The sequence below is a fragment of the Arachis hypogaea genome, chromosome 9 (genome assembly GCF_003086295.3).
Source record: "Arachis hypogaea cultivar Tifrunner chromosome 9, arahy.Tifrunner.gnm2.J5K5, whole genome shotgun sequence".
Taxonomy (NCBI): domain Eukaryota; kingdom Viridiplantae; phylum Streptophyta; class Magnoliopsida; order Fabales; family Fabaceae; genus Arachis; species Arachis hypogaea.
Genome location: NC_092044.1, coordinates 78,001,018 through 78,027,907, shown reverse-complemented (window position 1 = coordinate 78,027,907; position 26,890 = coordinate 78,001,018). Strand labels below are relative to the sequence as shown.

Sequence of the window (26,890 nt, the reverse complement as noted above, 5' to 3'; positions counted from 1 at the left end):
CCTCTGGAAACTTGAACTAGCGTGGCATGCCCATGGTCTGGCGTGCCACGCCCTTGTTGTGTTATTGGCTAGCTCTTCTAGAAAGTTGCACTACCGTGGCACGCCCAAGGTCTGGCGTGCCACGCCCTTCGTGAGTGAATGGTTCTTCTGCTTAGCGTGCCACGCCACGAACTCAAGTGGCACGCTCCAATGCTTCTTTGTCCTTTGAATGACACTGGCGTGCCACGCCTGGTTGCTCAAGTGGCAAGCCTTAGTGAAGAATAGTAAATGGCGTGCCACGCCTTCGATACCAAGTGGCACGCCCCATGTAATTTGCTTCTTCCATCTTCTCTGGAAATTTATACCAGCGTGCCACGCCCAAAGGTTGGCGTGCCACACCCATGATCTTGTCTTGTGTATTGGCGTGCCATGCCTGGTTGCTCAAGTGGCACGCCGAAGTGAGGTTGAGGTATTGGTGTGCCATGCCTGGTTGCTCAAGTGGCACACCGAAGTGAGGTTGAGGTATTGGCATGCCACGCCTTCGATTTCAAGTGGCACGCCCAGTCTTCAATTGCCTTCAGCCCCTTCTCTGGATCATTGTACCAGTGTGCCACGCCGTGCTGCTCAAGTGGCACGCCCATGCATTTGTACACTCTTCAAGCTTGGCGTGCCACGCCTTCGACACCAAGTGGCACGCCCATAGTAGTTGATGGGCCAGGCATGCCACGCCCCTTTTGTGTTCTCCATTTTGCTCTCTGAAATTTTGTGCTAGCGTGCCACGCCAATCCCTGGTGCCACGCCCACCTGCATGCTTGGATCTCCCTTCTGGATTTTAGTACTGGCATGCCACGCTTAGCTCCTGGCATGCTACGCCAGTGCATTTTTATGGCGTTTGCTCTCAAGTGGCATGCCAATTTCACACGCCCAACTTCTTGTTTGTCTTCTTCCCATTTTTGATGTCCTTTTTCACCTGAAAATTAGCACAACTCATCTCAAAGTAGTGTACCATAATATTCATCAAATAATGCATGAATTGTACTGATCAAATGAGATTTATGCTCCTTTATGGTATTCTTTATGCAAGAAAGAAGGGTAGATGATGCAAGTCATCAAAGACATACAACTAATAAAGACACTCTGTAAATTAAATGGAAATCAATGATAGGGATAAGGTAAAGGATTGGAGTTTCTTTGTCTTTCTGAATTAACTCCGGTATTATTGTTCTCTTTGCTTGTGTGCGATCTTTTCAATGGCAAGCTGTAAGTAATTGGTGCCTTTATTGAGAGGTCATCAATACTCCTCCGGATTTGAACCCCAAGGTTAGTGTTGGATCCATCTCTGCTTGAGGGTGAAGCGTGTACAGTGCATTCTCCTTAATGATCCTACTCAAAATGCCACAGACAAGGTCGGATATTTCGAATCAGAGAATGCTGCATCATTGGGTTCTAGCCTCTAGCACAGAGACCCTAATCTCCCCAAAATTGGCTGAACTGGTGTCCCGAGAATTTTCCAACGAAGTTGTGGATCAGCCATCTGAGAGATGTGTGATTCAAGCTGGTGGTGCGTACTTTCCACTGAAGTATTCACACAAACCCAAGTAGATGCGAGTGTTTGTTAGGCACGTTCGTCTTAATGTAATAAACAAAGCTGATTGTCACTGATCATCCTATCCACCACGTTGAAGTGCAAATATACATCTTAGAATTAATCAAACACGGATCGAAGAAGAAACAGTAATACTTTTATTAATTTATAGGACTCAGCAGGGCTCCTCCTCTCAACCTAGGAGGTTTAGAAACTCATACTGAAAGTAAAAATACAATACAAAACGTAAATGATGGTCAAAAGGTTCAAAGAAGGTCTGAATTACATAAATATATTCCCTTAAATACTAAACAAATGACTAGTAAGGGGTAAAACAGTCTATTTAGTGCTAAAATATACTTCTGGGGCCCATTTAGTGAGTGTTTGGGCTGAGTTTTGATGAGATCCACATGCTATGAGGTTCCTTGGGCGTGGAACGCCAGCTACGGGGTCCTCTCTGGGCGTTTGGACGCTGGTCTCTACTCTTTGGGCGCTTGACGCCTGGAAGGGGGCAGGAAGCTGGCGTTGGACGTCAGTTTTAGGCTTTCTAATCCGAAGTAAAGTATAGACTATTATATATTGCTAGAAAGCTATGAAAGTCAGCTTTCCATAGCCGTTAAGAGCACTCCATTTGGACTTATTTAGCTCCAGAAAAGCTCTTCCAAATACAAGGAGGTCAGATTTGAACAACATCTGCAGTGTTTTTTTTTTTTGTCTCTGAATCAGACTTCTGCTCCAACTCCTTAATTTCTGCAAAAAAAATTTTTAAAATTGTATAAAAACACAAAAAACTCATAGTAAAATTCAAAAATGTGAATTTAACACTAAAAGCTATAAAAATATAATAAAAACTAAACAAAAACTACTAAAAATTATATGAAAATGATGTTAAAAAGCGTATAAAATTTCTGTTCATCATGTAGCATAACTAATACAATAATTTATTGATTAATAACAAATTTTTAAATAAAACTTAAATTTAATGGATTGGATTGTGATTATTGTGAATACAGGTTTGATTGTAACTAATTTGATGAAGTAATGGCATTATGATTGCATTTAAGAATAACGGTGAGGTTTATTATGAAATAAGGACGAAGAAGATTATTGATAAGGAAAAAAGATAAAGAAATTCCAAAGAAGGAAACTTTTATTATTATTCAATGTCATCGTAGTCCAATTTTCATTCTACTATCTATATTATTCTATTATTTTTAGTTAGGTTTAGTCCAGTCATTATTATTATTATATTATTCTATAATAGTTTATATTCTTACATCAAATATGTTGATATGACATCATCTGAAAATAATATATTTTTCTCTCTCTTTTTGTTTTTTTATTTTTAATAAGTATCGACTTCAAATCATTATATTTATTAATATTTAATAATTAATTATTAGAATTTGTCATGTTTCGAGAATTATCTAAAATGTTGATTTAGACCTGAATGTGAGGTTCAGATCTCTTCATATGGCAGTATCCGACCTTTTTGGTGCTGAAGTGCTGCATGTCCGAATTTCTTGTGAGGAGGTAGAGGATGGTACCTGCAAGAGACTCCGATGCTTAAGTTAGCAAGAATTTTAAGCAAGTTTTTAGTAGAGTAGAACGTGATGAGTTATACTTGAAGTTCCAGTGTATTTATAGTAGGGTTGCTAATAACCACCTTTGTTGGAGTAGTTCTAACTTTTCTGATTGATAACTATTCTTTTTATCTTGTGAGTCTGTTAAGATCTCCCTTCTAGACGTAGCGGAGAAATATCCAGAGCCAGTTATTCATTAGATCAAGTAGAGCTGGTCCTCTTTGTTGATGTCTGACCTCTTTAAGAGGTCAGGCTTTATTGTAAAGGGCCACTTCATTAGTGGGCCTTTTGTCTTGTTGGGTTTGTGAATGAGGATTATCGTCGGTTAAGAATTTCTTCTCGGTAAAAGAGAAATAACTTCGTTGCTAGTATAGTTCCCAACCGACAAGAAATGCTCAATCAAAGTTTAATTTTGGTTGTCACAAGTCCAACCCAACAAAGATAACCGAGAGTATTAGTCCCGGGTCGTTCTCCCTACGAATTGCAATCGAGTGCTCAATTATTGGTTATGAGATACAATGGGGGTTGGGTTGATAAAACAAGAAATTAAAAAGGGCAACAAATATAAAGCAAACAACTAAGGAAAGCAATTAATAAAGAGAGACATTCACGGCAATGATTGAGAATATAGGCTTTCTATCCTAGTCATTAATCATAATGCAATACTTATCAAGAGCTAATCCTATTAAATCATCTCCAACATAGGGAGAAGGTACAATGTTATCTTCACATGAGAGAAGGTCAAATAAGATTAGTTAATCTCAATCCATAAGTCATAATCAACTTACTAATTGAATTAGCAAGAGATTAGCGTCAATGGAAGCAATATTAACTAACAACTATAGATCACCAATCTAAATTGGGTATTAATGACTCAAGATTGCCTAATTTCTCTTTTCAAGCCAAAAATGCTCAAAAACTATTCTAACATCCAACCAAGCATTTTGTCAATCACTTGGAAGGCATTAAAGGAAAACATCATAAAATTGCAAAAATAATAAATCTACAACTATCCAATGCAAGAAAAGTAAGAATAACAACTCAATTAAACAATAAGGAACATGAAACATTAAATTGCATTAAAAAGAAATCCAAATCCAACAAAAGTTTATCAACATAAAAAGAGACATAAAAGGGAAATTAACAAGAAAACCAAGAAAAACAAAGATGTAAGAACAAGAAATTATAAAGAAAACTAGATGAGAAGAAGAAATTCACTACAAGAAAATAAGCTTTCTGCCACACTTTAAAAGCGTGCTAAAAAGTGCAAAAAAGCGTGCCAATAGCTTTTTGCCACGCTTTTTGAGCTATCGGCACGCTTTTGAAAGGGTCACATCTGCGAGCATGCCGGTTGCTCTATCGGCACGCTTTTGTGGAGCTATCGGCACGCTTTTTTTGTTGGCACGCTTTCATCTCTTGCCACGCTTAAAAAGCGTGGCCATAGGTCTTAACCTATAAGTACACTTAAAAAGCGTAGCGAAAAGTGCACATATCACCACGCTTTTAAAACGTCCCAGGATGTTTGTTTGAGGTACTCTTTAAAAGCGTGCCGATAGGAAAAGATATGACTACACTTTTTAAAGCATGACGATAACCAGTGATACGGCCACGCTTTGCCTTGTAAAATTAAAAAAAAAATTTCTTATTTTTACCTTAACCACTGCAAAGTTAAATTTTCAATCCTTTTTTATTACCAAACTTACAAATATAGTATGCAAGTTTTAGTACAAGATAAATCAAACAATTAGTGACATATAATTTTTGCGATAATTGTTTTATACATTAAAAAACTAATACTCAAATACAAAATAAATCTCGAGTTCGAATTCCAAAACTAAACTGAAAAAAATACAGAAACAATACAACTTAAATTCTATTTCCTTTGTTGTTCCTCCTTCCTCTAGCCCTCTTAAACTTCTTCCCTTAGATCATACATAATTGTTTCTCGAACATTTGTGAACTTTTTTACCTACAAAAGATAATTCCTTGAGCTAAACGTTAGTGGTACTACACTGAATTGCAAATTGTAATGTAATATTCTAGAGCAACAGTCACAGGAATGGTAAAATCAGGAATAGTTTAGTTGTTTACTTGTTGCAAGTTGGAGGTGCCATATCCACTGTAAGAAGATGACATGAGGAATTGAACCAGTGACCAATTTTACTCCTGTCCAGCTTCTTGCATAGAGAAGTCTTGTAACCCCAATTGAGATGCTTTGAGTGATCAATTTTGTGAAAGAAATCAAGCAAAGCTTGTTCATCTTCCAATGGTTCAGCCTCAGCACCAAAGAACATTGCTCCAATGATCATGAAAGCAAATATGAAGAGGCTCAGCTTCATGCTCATTTTCTGGCTTCAAAAGATGGAAAAGGAAACACCAACACTTAGATGGAAGCTTGTGTAAAGTAAAGATTCTTCACACTTGTTTTTCAATGCAGAGAGCAATGCAATGATTTGAAAAATTAATCAGTAGCAATGATGTTTCTACAAAGCAGTAAAAAGCACAATTGAGAGGGGAAAAAAAGAAAAAGATTGCTAGTTTCTTTTTGTATTTGGACCGAAAAGGCTAAAACTATACATTATATAATTATAAGATCAAAGTATCTTTTGGGGTCAAAATAAGCAGCCACTGATTGAGAAGGAAATTCACCTTATTAGCCCCTTTTTCTGGTCACCTACTGCATTTGATTCCCTAAAAAGTTAGAAACAGAAAAAATATGTGAACCAAAACATAGAAACTAAATAGTTGATTCATCACTTTTGTTGAAATAGTTAGTAACATTGTTGAAACAAGAACCGTGGACAGCAGACAAAAAAAGATATAATTTTTGTTGAAATTAGAAAATAATTTAACCCTTCAATTTTTATGTGGATCAAATAATTTATGGTTAAAACTTTTATTACTATAATTGTTTGTAAAAACGTCCAATTTAACACTGATATCAAGAAAAGTAAAACTCACCAAGTCAGAAACAAACTCTTTGATTCCAAAATCCAGCAAATATAATCTCAAATCGGCCCTGTAATGAAAACATCAAGTGAAGAGAATAATTAAACCTATATGCATAATAATGTAATCAGCCAACAATGTCAAATAATGACATCTTTAAATCTTTATATAAATTTAAAGCCATATGGAATGGAAGATTCTGAGAAACCTAGTTCCTTCTCAAAAAACAAACCGCCATAAGTCCAAACAGTGAATCTGAAAATAAATTTTAAGGGGTAAACATGAATGTGATGTGAATCAAATTATTCTAACAAACTTGTTTCATTTTCAGTATTATGTGAAGGAAAAATTCAAAATAAGAAATGAAAACACCTTTTATTTCAAGTATTAACTCTGCTTCTATTTCAAGCATCCACCATTGAACCAAATAGTTACTTGCTCAAAATCAAAACCCAAAAAATGCAACTAAGAAGAGATAATTAGTTAATATCAGTGATTTGTAGACTATATATATTAGCTTCATCTATGTCTCAGTGATCCTACTGCATACCTCACCAGACTCCACCAAGATCACGTGCGGAGTAAAACCAATGCCACCAGCTCCTGCACATTCCAATAAAGAAAGCCATTAATCAATAACCAACAGACCAATGACATTAAAAAGAAAATTACTTCAAACAAATAATAGTACCAAGCGCATCCATCTGCTTCTTGCCGGAGCCAGGAGGCCTCCCTCTGTGCTTCTTGGCCAGAGGCTCCGATGAGGGGGTTGTGCCACCGCCACCAGAACCTCCGGCAGAGGAATCGACGCATCGTGGTGCTGCTGGAGAGGGAGAGGCGTGGGTGGTAGAGTCCCAAGGCAATGTTGATGCTGCGAGGGTTGGGTTAAATAAAATCCTTTTGGAAAGCCATTATAACCAACAATTTTAGATAAGAAAAGAAATAAAAAGTAAAAGATAAAAAAGGAGTTCTAATAACACAGCTGCAGCAACAAGAAGGATAATGAGATCTGATAACAATTAAGTTATGAAGAGTTACTGACCTCTGCAGGGCAGAATAAATGCAAATTCCCCCAATTTTACTTTCTAAAGATTTTTGAAAACCCATTATAAGCAACAATTTTAGGTAAAAATAATAATTTAAAAACAAAAAAGAAAAAAGAAAAAGGAAAAGAGTAGTAATGACACAGTTACAGGCTAACAGCAACAAGAAAGATAATGATATCCAATAATACTCAAGTTCAGACGAGATCATTACAGACCTAGTAAATCAATTGCGGTGATTACATATAATAATTGAGAATATAACAGGGAATTTCTGTTAAGAATTTATCATATAATAATTGAGAATATAAAAAACAGCATTGGTCATTTTAATTTAGTGCTGGAAACCCAGAAGAAATGCCTCAGCTGCGAAAATTATTATAAGATATGATCAAAATGTGAATAACTAAGATTAAGACTAACCGCCATAAAGTTTTGGATACCAGAATTTAATACTCAGGAAATGGATTTGACAACTCATTTGTGTTTTGACATGCACAGAACTAAAGGCTAAGCTTGGAGCACGTTATTGCTAGTTACTCACTTTGTTTGGATCTCTGCTTGGTGTTTACTATGATAGTATTGAATGTCAGTGTCACAACTCAAAAAGAAATCATAATGGTGGCCTTCATGTTGAGTGCATTCGGTTCAGCACTCTTGCAACTCCTGCTAGACAGGTTGGCTTCTCGCCAAATTATGAAATTAACACAAACACACCATCAATAATAATCAATCTAACACACATAATAGCAGCATAATAGCAATAAGAAATAACACAAATAGTAAACACAGACTCGAACTCAAAATAGTTAACATCAAATTCCATTGAAGCACACATAATAGCAGCATTGCATTGAGATGCTCCTCAAAATAGTTAACATCAAATCTGCACTGCATTGCTCACACACATTTAATCAAACACATAGTGGGCAGTAACAGTGAATCAAGGACACTAGTTTAATTAAAATTATTTAACACTTTCAGCTTGGTATATATAACACTAGTCTTGTTAAAAAAACCATTTAGTAACATGAATCAAGGACACAAATCCAATAGTAAAATAGGAATACTTGTAATTAAATTATTCTCATTTCAACATCTATGAATGATGAAAAAGCACCAAATGAGATAATCCCATGTTTTAGCCCTTTTCATTTTCTGCCATTGCCAAATCAAAATATCTCACGCAAGTTGAACTAATAATCACACTCATCTTGATACCAGAAAAAAAACTTTCAGCAAAGGTAAACTAAGTGTCAAAACTCAAAACAAAAGAAATCTGATCCATACATGTTCCTATCCCTACATTATTGAATAACCAGCACTACAAAACATTGAAACCAAGATTAGCCATTAATACTTGGGCTGATTCCACAATGAAGATAACAGTACACCATCTTTTTGACAAAAATTAATTGGCATTCTATAAATTAAGAAAACAGAAAAAAGACAAATAAACAATCTTACATACGTCAATGCTGGGCAGCCTCCGTTAATGCTGGGCAGCCAGCAGTCTCATTTCTCACATTAACATCTTCAATAGAATCTGGACAGGTTACAAGCAAGTCAAATAAAACTGTGATGTTTTCTTCACTGTCACCAGATTGACATACTAAATGCAAAGGAGTGACGCTTAGTTACAATTTCATCATAAGAATAAAAGCACAGTGCTCTAAGCCTATAGCCTTATCAGTTATATATATCACTCTCTTTCACTTTAATGTGAACAAAGATAAATGCAAAGTCCATTGATTCTTCTTTTAAGAGCATGTTGGGATCCATCATTTTAATCCCCCTTCAAAATGTGGACCAGTTTGAATCTTTTCTGTGTTTATTTATTTACTTTTCACAGAAAAAAAATACAACACAATAAAATAGAGCAAATAGAGAGCAGAGACAATCAAGTAGATAAAACTAATAAAAAATTATTTATTTCTTCAATGTTTTCTTTCTGTTAATTAGTCCAGAATAGAGAAGAAATAGAGGAACAGAGAAACAGAGAATCAGAGGGAAGAAAGACTTACTAGTGTTTATGGTGCCGATTTAGGGAGAGACAACAACGATTGAGGGTTTCGAATCCAACGAAGGTTTGCGAGATAGAGACCACTGAGGGAGTAGTAGGGCACGCCTAGACAGAGACCACTGAGGGTGCGTTGACGGAGCAGCACCGCTGGAGGGTTCTGAATCCAATGAGGGTTGCGTTGATGGTGCGAGGATTGGGTGCGAATGACCGTTGAGAAACAGCTGGTGGGTGCGAGAGACCGTTTGATGGTACGAGGGTTGGGTGCGACAGAGAGAGGGCTGGGTGTGAGGGTTAGATGAAGGGCTGGGTGTGAGGGTTAGATGAACACGACGGCGAGCTGGGTGGTGCGACGGTCTTGGTGATCGGCAGTGATGCGAAGGCTTGCTGGGTGCGACGACTTGTAGGTTATCTTCTAGGTTAGAAGTGAATTTGGAAATAAAAGTGAAGTAGGGCTTGTTTGGGCTTCTATAGGTTAAAAGTTAACTTAGAAAAAAAGTTGTGTGTGGAAAAAAAGGGAGGGAAATTAAATTTTGGGGGTGGGGGGATTCTATCGATACGTTTTTGTAAGGTGCTTAAATAAACTCACGCTTTAAAAATGTAACTGTTAGAAGACAAATTAGCCACGCTTTTAAAGCGTGTCGATTTCTTTCTATCGGTACGTTTTTAAAATGTGGCAAAAAAGCGTGGCCAAATCACAAATGAGTAGCAACACTCGTAAAAGCGTGCCGATTTCTTTGAAAGCGTGGCAAAAAAAGCGTGCCAAATCACAAATCAGTGGCCACCCTCGCAAAAGCGTGCCCATAGACCACTTTTGAGCACGCTTGGCAAGAAAAAAGGGTGCCGACAGGCCTTTTTTCTTTTAGTGATTAAACCTAAATCTAAGAGGAAAATTAACTTAAGAACCCTAATTCAAGAGAGAAGAGGGAGCTTCTCTCTCTAGAAAACTAACCTACATGATCTTAAGCTTATCTAATTGCTCCCCCTTGCCCCATCTTGAATTCTGCATGAAATAGCCTCAGAAATGAGTTGGATTTGGGCTTGGAAAGGTCAGAAATTGCCCCCATCAAATTCACTTTAATGAGGTCACGTGATCAGCGTCATGCGTGCGCGGCGCTGGCAAATTCCCTCCTCACGGGTACGCATGGGTGATGCATGCGCGTGGCCATGAATGTTTTCCTCACGCGTATGCATGGATGACGTGTGCGCGTGGCCATCAATTCAGCAAATGCTCATTTCTTCATGAATTCTCCACTTTGCATGCTTTTCTCTTCACCTCTTCCATCTAATACTTGCCTTATGAATATGAAATCACTTAACAAACACATCAAGGCATCGATTGGAATTAAGGTGAATTAAATTTAGCTATTTTAAGGTCTAAAAAGCATGTTTTCACTCTTAAGCACAAATTTAGGGAGAATTACAAAACCATGCTATTTCATTGAATAAATGTGGGATAAGTTGGTAAAATCTCCTAAATTAACCACAAGATAAACCACAAATTTAGCGTTTATCAGCCTGACTTTTATTTATTGGGGCATGGTATGAACAGTGGTCCTACTTGATCCTGGATTCTTTTACGGGTCGGGGTCAAGTATTTCACAGCTTCTGTTGTGGACGTCGGGTACTTGCTTTTCGGTTTTACCCGACGTGTTTAAAATTTTGAACGTTAATGGTGCTTTTAATGGTGGGCGAACGTTGCGCGACAGTTTTTCCTTGACATCTACGCACATTTGCAGAGAAATAAAGGTTCTAATTGCTTTCTGTCTTTTATAAAAGACCTTTCAGCTTTTCTTCCCCCTTTTTCTTTTATTTCTGAAAAATTGTTTTGTTTTTCCTTCTCACAAAGGACTTTTCTGTGCCATTTTGATTGCCTCTGTTTCTGCCAAGATTTCTTTATCTTGGTCTTTGAAGAATTTTTGCTTTTGTCATCATGAAAAGGATCGTCCGTGTGTTTGCTTTTTTAGATGTGCCCTCCCTTTTCCTACAGTCTTTATCGAGGTTGGTTTTCGCTTCCTCTTTTTCTTGTATCCTCATTTCTGTCTGTTTGGGATTGCTGGTTGTTTTTGTTGAGCTTTTTATCTACTACTATCATCACCCTTTTTATGTTTTGTTGAAAAAGACTTGCTTTTTGATTCTCTTATGAGTTTGACGTTTGGAACGTTTTAAGAACGTTTACTGATGGAAGACCTTGAAAGACTTCTTTTTATCGATGTGGCTGTTATTATTTTGTGTACTATATTACCCTTGATAGTGCTGCTTTGATGACGACATTGTATAAGAGCGGCACCATTTGGTTGCATTTGTAGGAGAATTTTTGAAAAGAGTAGCTTTCTTTTTGGTTTTGCTGCTTTACCCACTTGTATTGGATGATTTTCGACTTCTTTTAGTAACGGTCTGCTTTACTTTTACATTTGTAGGTGTAACATTTTATGTCTCGTCATGTTATCTTGAATATGTCGACTAAGGTCCCTCTTGCTCTTCGGGTTTGGGTATATAGTAATGTTCTTAGTTGTGTCCCGGTGATTGATAAAGAGTATTGTGACAAGTTCCGTAGACACCATAGTATATGTGAAAATAGGGAGGATGAGAAAAGCTATGTTTTAGAACCGCCCGACCCAGAGGAGAGTATGCTTTTCCCCTTTAGAGAATCTGAACAACCTTTCTATTATGCCTATGATTGTTTCTTTACTAGGTGATGAACGAATTCCTTGCGTGGTCTAGAATTCACAAATATGTTCTCGTTGAAAGTATAGCCTCTAGACTGACAAGGAGTCCTTTCATACAAAAGTTTGGTTGTCACAAGTAACAAACCCCTAATAAAATTGATAATCGAAGTATTTAAACCTCGAGTCGTCTCTCAAGGAATTGCAGGGAAGTGTGATTATAATTGGTTATGGAAAAGTGTGTTTTGGAATTTTGGATAGGAAACAAGAATTGTAAATTGCAAAAGGAATAAACAAATAACCAGAAAAGCTCTTGGCAAGGTAGGATAACTGGAAGTCCTATCCTAGCTATCCTTATCAATTGTGATGAGAATTGTTCATTGCTCCCACTTAGTTAACCCTCTAATTTTGAAGGAAAGTCAAGTGGACAAATCAATTTGGTTCCTCAAGTCCTAGTCAACTCCTAAAGAAAGACAAGCTTTAGTGGAATCCAAATCAATCAGCAACTTTCAATTATCAATCAATAAAGGAGTTTGATAACTCAAGTGTCACCAATTACTCAACCAAGGCTAAAAGGATAAAAATCTACTCTAGAATCCAACCAGGCATTTTATCAAACACTTGGAAGGTATAATACAAAAGCATAGAAAAGCAACAAGAGAGAATAAAATCCAAACAACCAATTGAGAGCATTAATAACATAAATTGAAGAAAGCGATCATAAATATGAAATACCTCAAATTGCAATAAATAGAAAATTAAATCTAACATGGAGTTCATAAACCAAATTGGAAAAGAAATGAATCAACAAGAGGAATAAATAAACCAAATTGCTAGAAATAAATAAGAGTATAAGAGAACTAAATAAAAGAAACATTGAACCTGGAGTTGAGAAGAACTAATCCTAAAACCTAAAAACCTAGAGAGAGAAGAGAGCCTCTCTCTCTCTAGAATCTACATCTAAAACCTAAAATTATGTGAATGAAAAGTGAATAATGAGAAGTTCTCTCTTGATTCCTCTACTTTGCAGCCTCTAATCTATTTTTTCGGGCTTGGAACTGGGCCAAAATGGAGCCCAGAAATCGCCCACAATGCTTTCTGCACTTTCTGCACGTGGTGCATGTCACGCGTACGCGTCGATGTGCAAGTCTCCAAGTCACGCGCACGCATCAGGTACGCGCATGCGTTGCTGTGAAAATCTCCAAGTCACGCGCACGCGTGAGCCATGTGTGCGCGTTGATTCTCGTTGGTTATCTCCTTTATTTCTTGTATTCCTTCCACTTTTGCATGCTTCCTTTCCATCCTCTAAGCCATTCCTGTCCTGTAAACCCTGAAAACACTTAACACACATATCACGGCATCGAATGATAATAAGAGAGGATTAAAGCTAGCAAATTTAAGGCTAGAGAAGCATGTTTTCAATCATAGCACAAAATCAGGAAGGAAAATATAAAACATGCGATTTCTACGAATAAGTGTCAAATTAGTGGATAAAACCCACCCAATTAAGTACAAGATGTATCACGAAATAGTAGTGCATCACTAGGCTAGGTGTCCGACTTCCCTTTACAGATTTTGAAATGGAAGTGCTGCGGGCTTTTAACCTTGCCCGTTATCAATTACACCTGAACTCTTGGGCTTTTATGAAAATGGACCAGCTCCTATGTCGGGAGTTGGATGTCCGACCTACTTTAAACGTCTTCTTCTATCTCTTTGTTGCAACAAAGCCCTATAATTCTGCAAGGAAGTCGGGGTGGATATCCTTCCGAGCTGTACAAGGTTGGAAGGTTTTTTCTATCTTCAGCCAATCTTTCCATGATTTCAAAAATCACTTTTTTAAGGTCCGGGGTGCTGTGGGTGTCCGATGTAACACCCTAACTATCAAAGCTCACGCTTCTGGCTGCGCTACTCTGATAGTTCGGACATTACGATGACTCTTATACTATTTAATACTAAAATATGAGCCTGTTTAAAACTTTAAACTGCAATACCACTCTAAAATACTTTTTGCTATGCAACGTACATCCATACATACAATACAACTTACAAAAAATCTCAAAGAGTACATACATATGTATATATATATATATATATATATATATATATATATATATATATATATATTAAATAGTTTTACAAGCATCAACCAATACAATTCCTATCTCTCTTACAGGATGTATAAAGATGAAGGCGAGGGAACAATAACTATAGCAATACAAAACATCATGACAACAACTAAATAAGCTTTTCGTGACTTCTGTGCCCATATCCTGAAATGGGAAAAAATTGTAGGGGGTGAGAACATCATCCTCGAAAGGGTTCTCAGTAAAGGGTTTTTGGGAATTACTATAATAGGATACGCGAGATAAAAAAAATCATTTCAGTGATTAATAACCGCCATATGCATCTTTTCAAAAACAAAGGTTTACTATCAAGAAAAATCTAAAACCTTTTCTGAGAGAGGAAACTGTTCATTTTATTAAAAGTTCGAAAGCCTTTCAAAAGGTTTATCTATGTTGAACCAAATTAGCCTTTCATACATTTCCAAACCAGAAACATGAACCATATATGGCCTTCAACCAACCTCATGACCAACCACGACTCTAGGCCCAAACAACCCAAACAACAACCAATCACCACGGTCCAACAGAGTTTCAGTCGTAAACACAATTAGGAAGGTTCAAGCACAAACAAACAGTTACAGCAAGTAGAACAATTAGCAGTTAATCACAAGTAATCACAAAGGCAAACTAAGTACAATATGCATACCCAAAAAATGTCACACAGATGCATATGATGCATGCCTATCCTAGTGGCTGATGATATCATCTGTCGGTTATATAGCCAACTCAATAAGTCCTGGTAGCTAACCATTGGACTGTCCCTCTGTCGTGCATCTCCAACTCGAGTTATACTCAATATAATTCATAATTCATAATTCACATCCAACACCCTCACTGGTGTATATTCACAGGGGCGAGCTCATATGGGACTTTCACAGTGCCCGGTCACACTTACGACATAGGATCAGCAGAGTATCGAGTCTCAACCTGGAGCACGCGGTGGCTAGCTGCTGCTTTCACCCATGGAAACTCGTATCTCAGATAGTTGGAAGTGCAAAATCACAGTATCAATAACTCAGCATATATGCATTTATTCTCAGCCATAAATCAACATTTATCTCAGCAATCCGGCTTAAATTTATGATTCATAGTCAGCCATCTGGCTCATAACATATTCCATAATCAGCCGGGATTCATTATCATACACACCCATTCCAGCTCATAACAAAATAGCACTTCTACCATCCAACATCATCAATTTCATAAAATCAGCATTCAAGCCATAAATCACTTTTTCTCAATTCATTTCACTTTAAAATCAAATTTTAACTCTTTTCAGCATTGGCTTTAAAGTTCCCATTCCTCAAATCATCTCAGGCTCATAAGCCCCCTTTTACTCAAAGTAAGTTCCCCTTTTAAAAACAAAGCCACTCTCGGCATCCTCTTTCAAAAGCTCCCAAAACCAGGACAAATTAAAGATCCCTTTTGAAATATTCAAAATCATCCATCCAACAATGTGATTTTATATTAAGAGCTCCTTGACAGAGTCTGAAGTCTTTAGGGGAGAATAACATAACTTATTTCCTCAAGTTCACTTAAAATCATTAAAACCTTGGCTTCCTGATTTGAGAAATAAAATAGGATCTAAGTCAAACCGAGTCATATAATCATTTACTCCTTTCAAAGCCGTTTCCTTTACTTAAGCAAAACCAGCTTCAACCCCATGATAAATTCCAAAGCGTTTCAAACTGCTCAAAATTGTTTGTCTTGCAAAAATTCAGAATTCAAAGTGTACTTAAAATTTTTCCCAAAACATTTTGAAATGAAACTTGTCAATAGACGTTCAGGTTCTTTCAAAGTCACTGAAACTCCTCTAATTGAAACCCTCAAGTCAAATTTAAAGACATAACCCTTTTCACATTTAAAACAGCTTTAAAACATAAGTTTCATAAAAAAAACTTTCTCCTAAAAGAGATACAACACTTTTCTTAAGAAACATGACTAAATCACAATTTCCTCTTTAATAATTCATTTCAAAAGCATGAATCATCCCTTTCTTGATAATTCAAATACAATAGTAGAAGTCTTTAACTCATAATTTTTCTAGATAACATTTCAATAAAGTCCCGAATTCTACCGGAATTTCGGCAGCACCTCCCCTAAAACTTGGACTTTGCCACCCGGTTTAGCTCCCAACAAAACTGTTCCACAATCCTTTTCAACGGTCCAGATCCAAAATCAGTTCAAGAGCAAGCTAAATCCAACAGTCATCGCATTTTCATATCTCAAGGAAACCATTTCAAAATCAAATCATTATCAACCGATTAAACTCATGTCCAAAACTTTAAGAAAACATTCAGCAACAATTCTTTTATCAAAACCAAATCAATTAAAGAAACCAGGTTGAATCTAAAAGTGTATTCTATTTTTCACATTATCAAGAAAATCAACTCAACTCAAATCAATTCCCAACAGATTAGACTCGATCTCAAATCTTTAAAAGGATCAACTTCAAAAACATTTCGTTTCACAAAGCTGCACAACAATCCAGTCAAACAAACATTCATATCATTCAAGACAAGCAAACAATACATAAGACTGATACAATCACCAAATATACGTTGTCTCATATCAGTATCCATATGTAACAATTCTAATATATAAAACATAGTTTTCGGAAAAGCCCCTACCTCGACACGTGAAACCACAGCCCAAATGCCTCACAGAGTCCTTTCTGTCTCAACCCGAATTGACGGCAACCAACAACTCGGCTCCACTTATTTTCTCAACAACCACGACGATTCTAATCGCAACATATAATAATCAGGACTCAACCCCACGTTACCAAAACTCATATTCATTAACCAAATACAACAGAATGCTAACGTGAGGCTTTTTCGAAACATACTTACTTACTAAAATAACAAAATGAGGTAGATGCAATTTCTAACTGACCCGGCAACAGCTCCAGTAGTAGCCAAAAGCTCCGGTGGATCAACTATAATAACCACGCAGCATCAAAACCTTCTCGAAATCCAAAAAGACAGAAACCTCAATTAAAATCCTTACCGGCAGAATTTTTAGGCAACGACAGTGGAGTTTTGAGCGGCAGGAGCGGTGGCTTGAACAGCACCTAGGAGCTGGCAGCAGTGGCGATAGCTTCCCGCCTACTCTTCCAGTCGCATCTCCTCTTCCTCAGATTATACTGGTGGTAGACCCCCAGCAGTGGTGGTGCAGGAGCTTCGAATGGTAAGCAACGGCGGTAGCAAGGAGCATAGCGGTGGCGTGTCTGGGCGCGGCGGTTCCAACGGAGGCGACGTGAATAGTGGCTGGGGGTGGTGGTTGGACTCCCAGCTCAGCCTCAGATCTCTGTCGTCTGCTCTGCTCCTAAACTCTCTCTCTCTTTTCTGCAACGGGAAAGGCAGCAACAGCCCAACATCCTCACGCGCAGCGGCCCGACGATGGCTCCTCAATACGGCGGTGACACGATTGGGTAGCTCATGGCGAGGCATGGCATGGTGGCAGCGGTGCCGTGGCGCTGCGGACAGCCACCCTCCAGCTCGACAGCGACGAGACGCGCCTCCCTCTCTCCCCCTCCCGCTGGCTCATGGTTTCTTTCTTTTCTATGGGTGTGGGGAAAGCTGTGTGTGCTGTGTGATGAGAGGTGAAACTGAAGGTGCATGAGGGGAGAAACGGCGCTCGGGTGAAGGATAAGTGGGTTAGGGTTTTTGAGTAAAATTAAGGTTAGGGTTACTTTTGAAATTTCAAATAAAAGTAGGGATAATATAGTAATTAGAGATAAATTTTAATCCAACAATAATAATGTATAAAATACTATTTGTTCCTCAATTTCACATTTTATTTCCAATAAAATGTTCAAATCCAAAAATGAGAAACAATATGCTTAATTTCTTTATTTCTCAAAATAGCAGTATTAATATTTTAAAATATTAATTATTTAGTCCCAATCATGTAAAATTCCTATTATTTCATAACTACCAACTTTATAATTTAAATATAGAAAATAATCCAATAATTGTAAAATTGGATAATTATCTTAATTCATTTCAAATTCAATTAATCAAAACTTGCTTTAATTATCTTTAATAAAGAAATTTCTGAAATTAAAGCTACAAAATATTGAATTTGAAATTAGTTCATGATAGCTCTTTTTCAAAAGTCTTGGGTCTTACATCCGACCTTTATTTTTTCCCAAGAACCAAGAACCTCCTTTTACTCTATACTGGCAAGATACCCCTAATATCGTTAGGTGTGATCTAGCCAAGTTGGACGTCCTAGAAAGGGGTGTTCTAGATTTTTTTTTGGGTACATGGGGCCAAGCTTCCCATTTGGTCACAAAAATATATTTGGGAGATCCCAGCCTTTTGAGTTTTTATCTTGGAAGTCCTCTCTTCTTTTGCATGTTGAATTCTATTATTTGTAAGTGTTGTTTCTGAGTATGCTTGTTTTGTTTTACAGAAAGTATGCTCCGAAATCGGCTATGAAATTTCTTTGGAACACCAAGAAGACCATTGTTGCTAAGGATCTCCAATAACAAAAACAGAATGGGTCTGGATCTTCTGTCCGATCTTCCCCGAGGAAGTCAGAGTTGGGTCCGTCCGAGCAGAAGGTCGTCATTCCTACCCCTCTCTCTAAGCTTATCCCTTCTAAGTCTTCCCCTCCGTCCCCTTCAAGAAGGAGAAGGTGGATGATGATAAGAGCATTTACTCAAAGAGCTTCGATGCCCTGGCATGAGAGGAGAAGAATGTCCTCCCTTACTACCACTTAAGCACAGATGATGTGGCTCTTCAAAACCACCTCCAGCACTTAGCACGTGGAGGGCTTCGTACGGTTGGAGTGTGTACCACTCGAGCCAGGGAGTTGAGGAACTCTCCCATTCAGGCGACGGCAGTGCACAACTGAATTGGCAAGTGCACCGAATTGTCCAAGTAATACCTCAAGTAAGTGAGGGTCAATCCCACGAGGACTAATGGACTGAGCAACAATAGTCAATTGATTGGTTTAGTTAGGCAGACAAAAAGTTGGTTTGGTGGTTTTCAAAAGCATTAAACAATAAACCATGAATAAATAATGCAAATAGTGAAATTGGTGTAAAATCAGTGAGAGAAAATAGTAAAGGTATCGGAGATGTTTACTTTTTCGGATTAAATTGTCTTACCAAATATTTTAATCATGCAAGATTCATTTCATGGAAAACTATAATTGACTAAACCCTTAATCTTAGTGATTTAGTCTTCTCTAACCTTCATCAACCGCCGATGTCTTGGTCACTTGACTTTGATTAGAGGGTTAAGTTCAAATCTAGTTTATGGCCACAAAAACCCTAATTACCCAAAGCTAAACGGATTATATGTCACGTATCCAGATTAGTTCAAGTAATTAGCGATTTAGGAGGAGTTTACTTTCAAGCTATGTCCAGGTCAGAGACCTCTTCCAAGGGTCACAAGAACGCATCTAGAATAAGGCTCATACTTTTGTTCCACCTAGATTCATAAAATAAAGAACGAAAGTAATCCTTAAAACTGAATCAATACATCAATTAAAATCGAAAAGCATAGTCTTAATCCATAGAGATAAACAGAGCTCCTAACATTAACCAAGGAGGTTTAGTGGCTCATGACTTATAGAGAAAACGAGGGTTTTGAAAAGTGAAACGTGCGAAAGCACGAAGATCCCCCTCAAAGGTGAAACTTTTTCTTTTTGTATCTAACCTAATTTGATTTAAAAATAAATTAAAATAATAAATCCTAAAACTAAAAGATATTGTTTGTAAATAAAAATTACAAAAATAAAAAATATGATAACTAAAAGAAGCTAAATCCAACTAGAGATGCTCCAAGAGTGCAAGTGAGGTCCGGACTGCCTAGCGCTAAATGCTAGATGGGTGTTTAGTGCCCAAAGAGGCAGCAACATTTCTGGTTTGTGAGGCTTGCTGGCGCCCAGAAAGGCAGCTTCAACTCTTCTCCTTTTTGCACAAAACTCTGCCAACTTGCTCCGAATTTCACCTGAAATCATAAAAATAATAAAACAACTCAAAGTAGCATCCAAAGAAAATTTTAACACTAAAATATAATAATGCTTAATAAAATTCTAAGTAAAACTGACTATAAAATAGGGGAAAAAAGGGTACAATATGCTCACACATCACAACACCAAACTTGAACTGTTGCTTGTCTTCAAGTAAAGCAATATAGGATTGAGAAAATAAGAGAAAAATGTCTAAGACTTGAGTGTTCATTTAAGCTCAGGTCTAAGTACTGAGTGGGGCTAATGACACTTTAACTCTGAATAAGTTCGGCATCTCACTATCCGTTGAAGTTAAAAAATATTGATGTCTCTCAGCACTAGAACCCGGATGATATTATGGGCTCTTTTTCTCTTGACGCTTTGATTGATTCTTTGACACATCTTTTTCTTTTCTTTTCTTTGGTGCTTTGCACCTTGAGCCTAACCATGACTCTAAACGTCCTGTCCTCAAGCTTAACTTAATACAACAACACCATACGCACTTAATTGGGGGAACTCTTTTGAGTTCTAATTTTCTTTTTATTTCTCCCAGACAGTGGTGCTCAGAGCCTTTGGCATACTTTGAAATTGTATTTGGTCACTGGTGGACGAAATTGTGATTGCCCTCTTTGTATTTACATGAGATTTATTTAATGGCTCTTTGGCATATGTGATCACAACTACGTTCAACTTAACCAGCAAGTGTACTGGGTCATCCAAGTAATACCTTACGTGAGTAAGGGTTGATCCCACAGAGATTGTTGGTATGAAGCAAGATTTGGTCACCTTGTAAATCTCAGTTAGGCAGATTAAATTGGTTTATGGTGAGTTCGAAAATTAGTAAATAAATAGAAAATAAAAGGGGATAGAAATACTTATGTAAAGAAATAGTGGGAATTTCAGATAAGTGTATGAAGATGTTGTGCTCCTCTTGAATCTCTACTTTCCTATTACATTCATCCAATCCTTCCTACTCCTTTCCATGGCAAGCTGTATGTAGGGCATCACCGTTGTCAATGGCTACATCCCATCCTCTCAGTGAAAACGTTCCTATGCTCTGTCACAGCACGGCTAATCATCTATCGGTTCTCAATCAGGTTGGAATAGAATCCCTTGATTCTTTTGCGCTTGTCATCACGCCCAGCCTTCAGGAGTTTGAAGCTCGTCACAGTCATTCAATCCCAGAATCCTACTCGGAATACCATAGACAAGGTTTAGACTTTCGGATCCTCATGAATGCCGCCATCTATCTAGCTTATACCACGAAGATTCTGTTGGGGAATCTAAGAGATATGCGCCCGGTCTAGAGTAGAACGGAAGTGGTTGTCAATCACGCGCGTTCATAGGTGAGAATGATGATGAGTGTCACGGATCATCACATTCATCAAGTTGAAGTGCAACGTATATCTTGGAATAAGAATAAAAGAGAATTGAATAGCAAGTAATAATAATTGTATTGAAACTTGAGGTACAGCAGAGCTCTACACCCTTAATCTATGGTGTGTAGAAACTCCACTGTTGAAAATACATAAGTGAAAGGTTCAGGCATGGCCGAATGGCCAGCCCTCTCCATGATCAAAAGACCGAATGATCAAAGACTACAAAGTCAAAAGATTAAACTGTCAAAAGATGTCTAATACAATAGTAACTTATCCTATTTATACTAGACTAGCTACTAGGGTTTACATGAGTAAGTAATTGATGTATAAATCCACTTCCGAGGCCCACTTAGTGTATGCTTGGGTTGAGCTTGATCTATCCACGAGCTGAGGCTTCTCTTGGAGTTGAACTCTAAGTTATAACGTGTTTTGGGCGTTCAACTCCGGATCATGACGTTTTTCTGGCGTTTAACTCCAGACAGCAGCATGTACTTGGCATTCAACGCCAAGTTACGTCGTCAATTTCCAAATAAAGTATGGACTATTATATATTACTGAAAAGCTCTGGATGTCTATTTTCCAACGCCGTTGAGAGCGCGCCAATTGGAGTTCTGTAGCTCCAGAAAATTCATTTCGAGTGCAGGGAGGTCAGATTCCAACAGCATCAGCAGTCCTTTTGTCAGCCTTTTTCAGAGTTTTGCTCAAGTCCCTCAATTTCAGCCAGAAATTACCTGAAATCACAAAAAAACACACAAACTCATAGTAAAGTCCAGAAATGTGAATTTAGCATAAAAACTAATAAAAACATCCCTAAAAGTAGCTTGAACTTACTAAAAACTACCTAAAAACAATGCCAAAAAGCGTATAAATTATCCGCTCATCACAACACCAAACTTAAATTGTTGCTTGTCCCCAAGCAACTGAAAATCAATTAGGATAAAAAGAAGAGAATATACTATAAATTTCAAAATATCAATGAATATTAATTATAATTAGATGAGCGGGACTTGTAGCTTTTTGCCTCTGAACAGTTTTGGCATCTCACTTTTTCCTTTGAAGTTTAGAATGATTGGCTTCTTTAGGAACTTAGAATTTCGGATAGTGTTATTGACTTTCCTAGTTAAGCATGTTGATTCTTGAACACAGCTACTTATGAGTCTTGGCCGTGGCCGTAAGCACTTTGTTTTCCAGTATTACCACCGGATACATAAATGCCACAGACACATGACTGGGTGAACCTTTTCAGATTGTGACTCAGCTTTGCTAGAGTCCCCAGTTAGTGGTGTCCAGAGCTCTTAAGCACACTCTTTTTGCTTTGGATCACGACTTTAACCACTCAGTATCAAGCTTTTCACTTGGACCTGCATGACACAAGCACATGGTTAGGGACAGCTTGGTTTAGCCGCTTAGGCCTGGATTTTATTTCCTTGGGCCCTCCTATCCATTGATGCTCAAAGCCTTGGATCCTTTTTACCCTTGCCTTTTGGTTTTAAGGGCTATTGGCTTTTTCTGCTTGCTTTTTCTTTTTCTTTCTATATTTTTTTCGCCAGTTTTTTTTCGCAAGCCTTTGCTTTTTCACTGCTTTTTCTTGCTTCAAGAATCAATTTTATGATTTTTCAGATCATCAATAACATTTCTCTTTGTTCATCATTCTTTCAAGAGCCAACAATTTTAACATTCATTCAGAAAACAAAAAGTATTGTCACCACATCAATATAATTAAATTAAATTCATGGATAAATTCGAAATTCATGTACTTCTTGTTCTTTTGAATTAAAAACATTTTTCATTTAAGAGAGGTGAAGGATTAATGGAATTTATTCATAGCTTTAAGACATGGTTACTACATACTAATGATCATGAAATAAAGACACAAAACATAGATAAACATAACATTCAAAAAACCGAAAACAGAAAGAAACAAAGAACAAGGAATGAATCCACCTTTAGTGGCGTCTTCTTCTTGAAGGTCCCATAATGTCCTTAAGCTCTTCTATGTCCCTTCCTTGCCTTTGTTGCTCCTCCCTCATTGCTCTTTGATCTTCTCTTATTTCATGGAGAATGATGGAGTGCTCATGATGTTCCACCCTTAATTGTTCAACATTGTGGCTCAAATCTTCTAAGGAAGTGTTGAGTTGTTCCCAATAGTTGTTGGGAGGAAAGTGCATCGCTTGAGGTATCTCAGGGATTTCTTGATGATGAGCTTCCTCATGCATCTCTTGAGAACCGTGAATGGTCTCTCTTGCTTGCTCCATCCTCTTCTTGGTGATGGGCTTATCCTCCTCAATGGAGATGTCTCCTTCTATGATAACTCCAGCTGAGTAACATAGATGGCAAATAAGGTGAGGAAAAGCTAGCCGTGCCATGGTGGAGGATTTATCGGCTATTTTGTAGATTTCATTGGAGATGACCTCATGAACTTCTACTTCCTCTCCAATCATGATGCTATGAATCATGATGGCCCGATCCACAGTAACTTCAGATCGGTTGCTAGTAGGAATGATGGAGCGTTGAATGAACTCCAACCATCCTCTAGCCACAGGCTTGAGGTCCAGTCTTCTTAGTTGAACTGGCTTGCCTTTGGAGTCTCTTTTCCATTGAGCTCCTTCCATACATATGGCCATTAGGACTTGGTCCAACCTTTGATTAAAGTTGACCCTTCTAGTGTAGGGGCGTTCATCTCCTTGCATCATGGGCAAGTGAAACGCCAACCTCACATTTTCCGGACTAAGATCTAAGTATTTCCCCCTAACCATTTTGAGATAATTCTTTGGATTCGGGTTCATACTTTGATCATGATTCCTAGTGATCCATGCATTGGCATAGAACTCTTGAACTATTAAGATTCTGACTTGTTGCATGGGGTTGGTTAGGACTTCCCAACCTCTTCTTCGAATCTCATGTCGGATCTCCGGATACTCATTCTTCTTGAGCTTGAAAGGGACCTCAGGGATCACCTTCTTCTTTGCCACAATATCATAGAAGTGGTCTTGATGGCTTTTGGAGATGAATCTTTCCATCTCCCATGACTCGGAGGTGGAAGCTTTTGTCTTCCCTTTTCCTTTTCTAGAGGATTCTCCGGCCTTAGGTGCCATTGATGGTAGTGGAAAACAAAAAAGATTGTGCTTTGACCACACACCAAACTTAAAATATTGCTCATCCTCGAGCAAGAGAAGAAAGAAGAGAAGAAGAAGAAGAAGAGAATATGGTAGAGAGGGAGAGATGTAGGTTCGGCCAAGGTGAAGAAGAGGGGGTTGTGTTGTATGAAAATGAAGTAGAATGGAAGGGTATATATAGGGAGAGGGGGTAGTGTGTATTCGGCCATTTAGGGTGGGAATGGGTGGGAAAATGGTTTTGAATATTTAAAGGTAGGTGGGGTTTATGGGGAAGAGTGGATGGATTTGAGTGGTGAAGAGTGTTGGGAAGTGTGACATGGCGAATACAAATCACAAAAATAGGATTAGGAGGTAAGGTAGGAATATAGTAGGTGGTGATCCTGTGGGGTCCACAGATCCTGAGGTGATCCTGTAGGGTCCACAGATCCTGTGGTGTCAAGGAATTCCATCCCTGCACCAAATAGGCATGTAAAATGCCTTTGCACACCATTCTGGCGTTTAAACGCCCATTGGTGCACGTTCTGGGCGTTCAACGCCCATGTAAAGCATGTTTCTGGCGTTGAACGCCAGTTTCATGCTTGTTACTGGCGTTCAGCGCCAGATTTTCTTCTCTAGGCACATTCCTGGCGTTCAGCGCCAGAATGTTGCTTGTTTCTGGCGTTCAGCGCCAGGTTGATGCTCTGTTCTGGCGTTGAACGCCGGCCAGATGCATCTTACTGGCGTTGAATGCCAGCCTGTGCTTCCTCTAGGGTGCGAATTTTTTTCTGCTGTTTTTGCTTCTGTTTTTAATTTTTATGATTTTTTTGTGACTCCTCATGATCATGTACCTAATAAAACACAAAATAAAAATAAAATAATATAAAATAAAAATTAGATAAAGTTGGGTTGCCTCCCAACAAGCGCTTCTTTAATGTCAATAGCTTGACAGTGGTTCTCATGGAGCCACAAAGGTGATCAGGTCAATGTTGTATAGTCCCAATACCAAACTTAGAGTTTGGATATGGGGTCTTAACACCAAACTTAGTGTTTGGTTGTGGCCTCACAACACCAAACTTAGAGTTTGACTGTGGGGGCTCTCCTTGACTCTGAACTGAGAGAAGCTCTTCATGCTTACTCTCTTTTGTGACAGAGGGATGGCCATGTGCCTTAAACACAAGGTAGTCCCCATTCAATTGAAGGACTAATTCACCTCTGTTGACATCTATCACAGCTTCTGCTGTGGCTAGGAAAGGTCTTCTAAGGATGATGCATTCATCCTCTTCCTTCCTAGTGTCTAAGATTATGAAATCAGCAGGGATGTAAAGGCCTTCAAACTTTACTAACACGTCCTCTACTATTCCATAAGCTTGTCTCAATGACTTGTCTGCCAATTGTAATGAGAACAAGGCAGGTTGTACCTCAATGATTCCCAGCTTCTCCATTACAGAGAGTGGCATAAGATTTATCCCTGACCCCAGATCACATAGAGCCTTTTCAAAGGTCATGGTGACTATGGTACAAGGTATTAAGAACTTGCCAGGATCTTGTTTCTTTTGAGGTAGAGTTTTTTGAATCCAGGTATCTAGTTCACTAATGAGCAAGGGAGGTTCACTTTCCCAAGTCTCATTACCAAACAACTTGGCATTCAGCTTCATGATAGCTCCTAAATATTGAGCAACTTGCTCTCCAGTCACATCTTCATCCTCTTCAGAGGAAGAATAGTCTTCAGAGCTCATGAATGGCAGAAGGAGATTTAATGGAATCTCTATGGTCTCTGTATGAGCCTCAGATTCCTTTAGATCCTTAATAGGAAACTCCTTCTTGCTTGAGGGACGTCCCAGGAGGTCTTCCTCACTAGGATTTTCGTCTTCCTCCTCCCTTGTGCATTCGGCCACATTGATTACATCAATGGCCTTGCACTCTCCTTTTGGATTCTCTTCTGTATTGCTTGGGAGAATACTGGGAGGAGTTTCACTGACTTTCTTACTCAGCTGGCCCACTTGTGCCTCCAGATTTCGGATGGAGGATCTTGTTTTACTCATGAAACTGAAAGTGGCCTTTGACAGATCAGAGACTAGATTGGCTAAATTAGAAGTGTTTTGTTCAGGATTCTCTGTTTGTTGCTGAGAAGATGATGGATATGGCTTGCTATTGCTTAGCCTAGTGCGTCCACCATTGTTAAAGCCTTGTTGAGGCTTTTGTTGATCCTTCCATGAGAAATTTGGATGATTTCTCCATGATGGATTATAGGTGTTTCCATAAGGTTCACCCATGTAATTAACCTCTGCCATGGTAGGGTTCTCAGGATCATAAGCTTCTTCAGAAGCTGCCTCTTTAGTACTGTTGGATGCATGTTGCCATCCATTCAGACTTTGAGAGATCATGTTGACCTGCTGAGTCAACACTTTGTTCTGAGCCAATATGGCATTCAGAGCATCAATTTTAAGAACTCCTTTCTTCTGAGGTATCCCATTATTCACGGAATTCCTCTCAGAGGTGTA

The 26,890-nt window shown here is 38.3% G+C and overlaps 1 protein-coding gene across 18 annotated transcripts; it reads right to left on the bottom strand.

The window, feature by feature from the left end:
- Positions 1 to 4,879: 4,879 nt before the first annotated feature.
- LOC112711080 (uncharacterized) lies at positions 4,880 to 9,704 on the bottom strand. 18 transcript variants are annotated; one of them, XM_072203039.1, is made up of 11 exons: positions 9,164 to 9,618; positions 8,611 to 8,685; positions 7,139 to 7,821; positions 6,788 to 6,993; positions 6,647 to 6,699; positions 6,469 to 6,561; positions 6,305 to 6,351; positions 6,109 to 6,166; positions 5,797 to 5,838; positions 5,239 to 5,499; positions 4,880 to 5,132 (listed from the first exon to the last, which is right to left on the bottom strand). In XM_072203039.1, exons 3-6 carry the CDS (start codon positions 7,348 to 7,350, stop codon positions 6,496 to 6,498), a joined length of 537 nt encoding a protein of 178 aa, XP_072059140.1. In that variant the 5' UTR covers positions 7,351 to 7,821; positions 8,611 to 8,685; positions 9,164 to 9,618; the 3' UTR covers positions 4,880 to 5,132; positions 5,239 to 5,499; positions 5,797 to 5,838; positions 6,109 to 6,166; positions 6,305 to 6,351; positions 6,469 to 6,495. The 18 variants fall into 18 exon arrangements, 7 of the variants coding, with proteins under 7 accessions (XP_072059140.1, XP_072059138.1, XP_072059141.1 ...); XM_072203037.1 differs by having other exon boundaries at positions 4,880 to 5,116; XM_072203040.1 differs by having other exon boundaries at positions 5,239 to 5,495.
- Positions 9,705 to 26,890: the final 17,186 nt, after the last annotated feature.

Coding starts and splice junctions, on each gene's coding strand:
- LOC112711080 (XM_072203039.1), bottom strand. CDS start 7,350: ATGATCTCGTCTGAACTTGAGTATTATTGGATATCATTATCTTTCTTG. Junction 6,994..7,138: donor ATTTATTCTGCCCTGCAGAG/GTCAGTAACTCT, acceptor GCTTTCCAAAAG/GATTTTATTTAACCCAACCC. Junction 6,562..6,646: donor TCTTGGTGGAGTCTGGTGAG/GTATGCAGTAGG, acceptor ATCTCTTCTTAG/TTGCATTTTTTGGGTTTTGA.